The 7,779-nt window shown below is 50.6% G+C and overlaps 1 protein-coding gene across 2 annotated transcripts in view; it reads right to left on the reverse strand.

Annotated features, from left to right (window-relative positions):
• LOC122546883 (urokinase plasminogen activator surface receptor-like) overlaps positions 1-7,200 on the reverse strand; it is an 11,995-nt gene extending 4,795 nt beyond the window's left edge. For both annotated transcript variants that reach the window (XM_043685502.1, XM_043685501.1), the window contains exon 1: positions 7,124-7,200. In XM_043685502.1, the coding sequence (XP_043541437.1) occupies positions 7,124-7,139 (16 nt within the window). In that variant the 5' untranslated portion in view covers positions 7,140-7,200. The remainder of the gene's footprint in view (positions 1-7,123) is intronic.
• Positions 7,201-7,779: the final 579 nt, after the last annotated feature.

Below are 7,779 nucleotides of genomic sequence, written 5' to 3' on the forward strand. Positions count from 1 at the left end.
GGAAGGGTGCTTGCAGAGAGCCGGGGGGGGGGGGGGGAGGTGTTCTCATTGGTGTGGTCTAGTTGGTGTTGGTGGGAGTGTTTGAGGATGACGGGTTGGATGCGGAGACTGGTGGGGTGGTAGGTGAGGACAAGGGGGACTCTGTCTTTGTTGCATGGGGTGGTTTAGAGCAGTGGAATGGGGAAGGGAGGTGGTGCAGCAGAGGGCTATCTGGATAATGGGGGGAGGAAAGGCACATTGTTCAAAATAGGTGGGTATCTGGGATGGTCACAAGTGGTATGTCTCCTCATCCGAGCAGATGGAGAGGCACTTGAGAAGATGAATGAAATTTGCTAAGATCATCATCTGAAGCTCCAGGTTAGATCTGTGGTAATCTACTGCTCTTTCCTTGAGAAGGGAGCAACTGAGTGGGAATTCTCTTTAATATCTCAGAATAATGAAAGATGTTGTAGGAATGAGCGAAAATCCCCATTTTCTGAAATACTGGACCAAAACCCTGGACTCTTCAACTAACTTTTCAATGTAAAAGAACCACACAGGCAGCCATGTTAGTCTCTGGGAAAATATGACTTGGAGGTGCCAGTGTTGGACTGGGGTGGGCAAAGTTAAAAGCCACACAAACACGAGGTTATAGCACAACAGGTTGGACTGTAACCTGGTGTTGTGTGATTTTTAACTCTGGGAAAATAAACAAGCCATCGAGAGAGCTGCAGAGAGCCATTGTTCGGCCCAAAAATCCAATTCACACAGTCTCTCTAAAAGAACAATCAACCAGGCCTAACCCCATCAACCGGGCCTAACCCCATCAACCGGGCCTAACCCCATCCAACCCAGGCTGAATGTAGTCTTGGCAGATCAGCTTCAACCAATATTCATGCTCAGTGATACCAGACATTTCACATATTCAAGATATACTCATGCCTACTCTTAACTGTCAGGAAGCCAATTGACCTCAAAGGGAACACCAGGAACACCATTTGGAGGTGCCGGTGTTGGACTGGGGTGGATAAAGTTAAAAGTCACACAACACCAGGTTATAGTCCAACAGGTTTACTTGGAAGCACTGGCTTTCGGAGCGCTGCTCCTTCATCAGGTGGTTGTGGAGCAGCATCATAAGACCCTGGATTTCTAACAACCTGAATAATGTGTCATTGAATGTAATATCAAACAAATCTAGATTAAGTCTTTCATCTTTTAGAACCAAAACTAACATGATCATTCTAAAAGATGAAAGACTTAATCTAAATTTGTTTGCTATTACATTCAATGACACAGTAATCCTGCTGTTACAAATCCAGGGTCTTATGATGCTGCTCCACAACCCCCTGATGAAGGAGCAGCGCTCCGAAAGCTAGTGCTTCCGATTATACCTGTTAGACTATAACCTGGTGTTGTGTGATCTTTAACTGATCTGGGAGAGAGAGAGCTATTACCAATGTCAAGCACCTGCAGAAACAATTTCCCCACAGGCTTCCAGCCCCCAACAAGCAACATCGGAACGAAAAACCACAGAGGAGGAACTGAGAAGCTGAATCAGGAAGCCATGATTAAAAGCATCATCTCAACAAAGAACACCTGGGGTGGGGGCGGGGGGCGGGGGGGGATGTAAAACAAGGTTTATAACATCATGAGGGGCATGGATAGAGTAAATAGTCAAAGTCTTTCCGTGGGGTCGGGGAGTCCAGAACTAGAGGGCATAGGTTTAGGGTGAGAGGGGAGAGAAATAAAAGGGACCTAAGGGGCAACATTTTCACACAGAGGGTGGTGTGTGTATGGAATGAGCTGCCAGAGGATGTGGTGGAGGCTGGTACACTTGTAGCACTTAAAAAGCATCTGGATGGGTATATGAATAGGAAGGGTTTGGAGGGATATGGGCTGTGGGTTGGGATAACTAGAAGCATGGATGAGTTGGACTGAAGGGTCTGTTTCCGTGCTGTATGTCTCTAAGACTCTATGAGTTGAAGTGCTAACTGAACAAGGCCTTCCAGACACGGGCCTGTTCCAAGCTAAGGGAACCTACAGCAAGAACTACAGTAACTGGAAGCACTTTACAACAGGTGTTCCCCAGTGGTGAGCTGAAACTCCCGAGACCTGAAAGATACCAACCAAGCTAGTGGGAAGGGGGAAGATGTGTGGTGACAGTGCAGGGTCCTCCAGTAGTCGGAAGCCTGAAGTAAGTGTCTGTGATTAAAACTGCTGTTTAGCTTTGAATAGTGCTCTATTTAATTTGATAGTGTATCTAGTTACAACTGTGCCAATTTCACTGTTCTAATGCATTTGGCGATTTATTCCTTGCATGAACCTTACCACTTTGCAGTTAAATAAATGCAGAGATTCTTTTGCCCTGAACAACCTGCCTACTGCCTTCTTCATTTCACATTCCTGAAGTAAGACCCCGTGTCAGAACCAGGGATCTGGGGGTGACTCAAATCCACCGAAAAATCAGCAAATTACTGATGGCAAATCAGAAACCCTACAACGTTGATAGGTCAGAGGGAGAGAGGACGTGGCGAGACCAGACCTAGGGGCCATCAATATCAGAGAGGCACTAACAAATCCAAGCAGGAATTCAGGAGATCCGTCCTTATCCAGTGGGAGATTGTGAAGCAAGTAAACGCAGGAAGTAGTCAAGATGGATCATATCGGTTGAAGTAGGAAGCTCAATAAATCCATGAGGGAAAACAAATCCAAGTCTGTATGGATTGGTCGAATGGCCTCTATCTTCGCGACAGACACTTTCTTACATTTTGACATGGACATAAAGTTCATCCTTTGTCGTGTGTATGTTGGTGACCTAGCCATGATTACTGCGTGGTCGCAGAGCTCTGACTGGCAGCAGGACTCGACTGATTCCACTGAGAATGTCCCGGTATTAAAGGACAGATTGTCAGCACAGCTCCCACAGCCACGCACAACAGACTGTCCGATCGTTCCATCTGTACAAACACAGTCAGGCATTTAAGTTAGGCATAAGCCAGAGGAAGGGCCATGCAGGCAGATGTCTGCCCTATTGTTCTGGCTGAAGTGCATTCATCAAACAGTGTTGTTGTGGTTGTGTTCGCCGAGCTGGGAATTTGTGTTGCAGATGTTTTGTCCCCTATCTAGGTGACATCCTCAGTGCTTGGGAGCCTCCTGTGAAGCGCTTCTGTGATATTTCCTCCGGCATTTATAGTGGCCTGTCCCTGCCGCTTCCGGTTGTCAGTTCCAGCTGTCCATTGCAGTGGTCGGTATATTGGGTCCAGGTCGATGTGCTTATTGATAGAATCTGTGGATGAATGCCATGCCTCAAGGAATTCCCTGGCTGTTCTCTGTTTGGCTTGTCCTATAATAGTAGTGTTGTCCCACTCTCTCCTACTCTATCTCTGCATCTCCCTCAACTTCCCCCGCTCCCTCTCTCCTACTCTATCTCTGCATCTCCCTCAACTTCCCCCGCTCCCTCTCTCCTACTCTATCTCTGCATCTCCCTCAACTTCCCCCGCTCCCTCTCTCCTACTCTATCTCTGCATCTCCCTCAACTTCCCCCGCTCCCTCTCTCCTACTCTATCTCTGCATCTCCCTCAACTTCCCCCGCTCCCTCTCTCCTACTCTATCTCTGCATCTCCCTCAACTTCCCCCGCTCCCTCTCTCCTACTCTATCTCTGCATCTCCCTCAACTTCCCCCGCTCCCTCTCTCCTACTCTATCTCTGCATCTCCCTCAACTTCCCCCGCTCCCTCTCTCCTACTCTATCTCTGCATCTCCCTCAACTTCCCCCGCTCCCTCTCTCCTACTCTATCTCTGCATCTCCCTCAACTTCCCCCGCTCCCTCTCTCCTACTCTATCTCTGCATCTCCCTCAACTTCCCCCGCTCCCTCTCTCCTACTCTATCTCTGCATCTCCCTCAACTTCCCCCGCTCCCTCTCTCCTACTCTATCTCTGCATCTCCCTCAACTTCCCCCGCTCCCTCTCTCCTACTCTATCTCTGCATCTCCCTCAACTTCCCCCGCTCCCTCTCTCCTACTCTATCTCTGCATCTCCCTCAACTTCCCCCGCTCCCTCTCTCCTACTCTATCTCTGCATCTCCCTCAACTTCCCCCGCTCCCTCTCTCCTACTCTATCTCTGCATCTCCCTCAACTTCCCCCGCTCCCTCTCTCCTACTCTATCTCTGCATCTCCCTCAACTTCCCCCGCTCCCTCTCTCCTACTCTATCTCTGCATCTCCCTCAACTTCCCCCGCTCCCTCTCTCCTACTCTATCTCTGCATCTCCCTCAACTTCCCCCGCTCCCTCTCTCCTACTCTATCTCTGCATCTCCCTCAACTTCCCCCGCTCCCTCTCTCCTACTCTATCTCTGCATCTCCCTCAACTTCCCCCGCTCCCTCTCTCCTACTCTATCTCTGCATCTCCCTCAACTTCCCCCGCTCCCTCTCTCCTACTCTATCTCTGCATCTCCCTCAACTTCCCCCGCTCCCTCTCTCCTACTCTATCTCTGCATCTCCCTCAACTTCCCCCGCTCCCTCTCTCCTACTCTATCTCTGCATCTCCCTCAACTTCCCCCGCTCCCTCTCTCCTACTCTATCTCTGCATCTCCCTCAACTTCCCCCGCTCCCTCTCTCCTACTCTATCTCTGCATCTCCCTCAACTTCCCCCGCTCCCTCTCTCCTACTCTATCTCTGCATCTCCCTCAACTTCCCCCGCTCCCTCTCTCCTACTCTATCTCTGCATCTCCCTCAACTTCCCCCGCTCCCTCTCTCCTACTCTATCTCTGCATCTCCCTCAACTTCCCCCGCTCCCTCTCTCCTACTCTATCTCTGCATCTCCCTCAACTTCCCCCGCTCCCTCTCTCCTACTCTATCTCTGCATCTCCCTCAACTTCCCCCGCTCCCTCTCTCCTACTCTATCTCTGCATCTCCCTCAACTTCCCCCGCTCCCTCTCTCCTACTCTATCTCTGCATCTCCCTCAACTTCCCCCGCTCCCTCTCTCCTACTCTATCTCTGCATCTCCCTCAACTTCCCCCGCTCCCTCTCTCCTACTCTATCTCTGCATCTCCCTCAACTTCCCCCGCTCCCTCTCTCCTACTCTATCTCTGCATCTCCCTCAACTTCCCCCGCTCCCTCTCTCCTACTCTATCTCTGCATCTCCCTCAACTTCCCCCGCTCCCTCTCTCCTACTCTATCTCTGCATCTCCCTCAACTTCCCCCGCTCCCTCTCTCCTACTCTATCTCTGCATCTCCCTCAACTTCCCCCGCTCCCTCTCTCCTACTCTATCTCTGCATCTCCCTCAACTTCCCCCGCTCCCTCTCTCCTACTCTATCTCTGCATCTCCCTCAACTTCCCCCGCTCCCTCTCTCCTACTCTATCTCTGCATCTCCCTCAACTTCCCCCGCTCCCTCTCTCCTACTCTATCTCTGCATCTCCCTCAACTTCCCCCGCTCCCTCTCTCCTACTCTATCTCTGCATCTCCCTCAACTTCCCCCGCTCCCTCTCTCCTACTCTATCTCTGCATCTCCCTCAACTTCCCCCGCTCCCTCTCTCCTACTCTATCTCTGCATCTCCCTCAACTTCCCCCGCTCCCTCTCTCCTACTCTATCTCTGCATCTCCCTCAACTTCCCCCGCTCCCTCTCTCCTACTCTATCTCTGCATCTCCCTCAACTTCCCCCGCTCCCTCTCTCCTACTCTATCTCTGCATCTCCCTCAACTTCCCCCGCTCCCTCTCTCCTACTCTATCTCTGCATCTCCCTCAACTTCCCCCGCTCCCTCTCTCCTACTCTATCTCTGCATCTCCCTCAACTTCCCCCGCTCCCTCTCTCCTACTCTATCTCTGCATCTCCCTCAACTTCCCCCGCTCCCTCTCTCCTACTCTATCTCTGCATCTCCCTCAACTTCCCCCGCTCCCTCTCTCCTACTCTATCTCTGCATCTCCCTCAACTTCCCCCGCTCCCTCTCTCCTACTCTATCTCTGCATCTCCCTCAACTTCCCCCGCTCCCTCTCTCCTACTCTATCTCTGCATCTCCCTCAACTTCCCCCGCTCCCTCTCTCCTACTCTATCTCTGCATCTCCCTCAACTTCCCCCGCTCCCTCTCTCCTACTCTATCTCTGCATCTCCCTCAACTTCCCCCGCTCCCTCTCTCCTACTCTATCTCTGCATCTCCCTCAACTTCCCCCGCTCCCTCTCTCCTACTCTATCTCTGCATCTCCCTCAACTTCCCCCGCTCCCTCTCTCCTACTCTATCTCTGCATCTCCCTCAACTTCCCCCGCTCCCTCTCTCCTACTCTATCTCTGCATCTCCCTCAACTTCCCCCGCTCCCTCTCTCCTACTCTATCTCTGCATCTCCCTCAACTTCCCCCGCTCCCTCTCTCCTACTCTATCTCTGCATCTCCCTCAACTTCCCCCGCTCCCTCTCTCCTACTCTATCTCTGCATCTCCCTCAACTTCCCCCGCTCCCTCTCTCCTACTCTATCTCTGCATCTCCCTCAACTTCCCCCGCTCCCTCTCTCCTACTCTATCTCTGCATCTCCCTCAACTTCCCCCGCTCCCTCTCTCCTACTCTATCTCTGCATCTCCCTCAACTTCCCCCGCTCCCTCTCTCCTACTCTATCTCTGCATCTCCCTCAACTTCCCCCGCTCCCTCTCTCCTACTCTATCTCTGCATCTCCCTCAACTTCCCCCGCTCCCTCTCTCCTATCTATCTCTGCACCTCCCTGCCTATCACCCTCTGCACCTCCCTTCTCTTTCACAGCTGTTAGACCTCCATGTTACTTGGCGTCAAACCGAGTATTACTTTATAATGTCAGATTCCTTCAGGTGTTGTACTGCATTGGGTGTTATATTAGTCCAAGAGCTTGTTGTTAGTATATTACTCCAGGCTTTATAGCGATTGATGTTAAACAACGAAATTGAAATCTTAATAATTCCCAACAAATGGATCTACAGATACAGTATTTAGAGCAGAGTTTATTCTTGGGTTGCTCTTCTTTTACCGAGATTGCCTTACAGTCTGAAGAGATGCATTGTGTCACAGTGGATTGATCACTTCCATACACTCTGTCAGTGGAGTGACATTTTCACCCTTCACAACAGAGAATGAACGCAGAATATTAGACAGCGAGACGCACAGTGTAATTCTCAGTTCCCCACCTACCTTGTGCTGTGTCCATACCTGGGTGGGTCCACTCCTGTCACAAAACTGGATCTCAGAAATAGTTTGTACTCCGAAACTTGACAGTGATTTGAGTAACTGACCAGTGTTCTCGGACATACAGCCTTTGACAGCAACAGAACCAAAAACAGCATCTGTTGGTGACAGAAAGGTCCAGGTCATTTCAATCGGGCTGTTGTTCGTTCCAAATGCCTGTCCCTGAAATAAAATCGCAACCTCCCAGAATCCTGGAAAAGGTAAAATCTTTGGATTCAAACGAGGATTTGTATTTTTTGACAGAAAAAGCAAAACAAACTCCAAAGTTTGGGACGAGATTTCAGGAGAGGTTTACGTCCAGTGTGGAGATGGTGATATTGGACTGGGGTGGACAAAGATAAAAATCACATGACTCCAGGTGATAGTAGCTGAGGATGAAGGGGCAGCGCTCCAAAAGCTATTGCTTCCAAATAAATCTGGTGGACGAGAAACTGTGTCATGTGATTTTTCACATCCTGCACCTGTCCAGGCCGTGTCACTTCCTGCAGATCCTACATGATTGCATATCTGCATTTGCACCCAGCATTCACTTCCCCCCCATCTCTGTAACCCCTATAAGCCCCACACCCCTCCCTATCTCTGTAACCCCTTCTAGCCCCCAC

The sequence above is a fragment of the Chiloscyllium plagiosum genome, unplaced genomic scaffold (assembly GCF_004010195.1).
Source record: "Chiloscyllium plagiosum isolate BGI_BamShark_2017 unplaced genomic scaffold, ASM401019v2 scaf_2605, whole genome shotgun sequence".
In the NCBI taxonomy this organism is placed as follows: Eukaryota; Metazoa; Chordata; class Chondrichthyes; order Orectolobiformes; family Hemiscylliidae; genus Chiloscyllium; species Chiloscyllium plagiosum.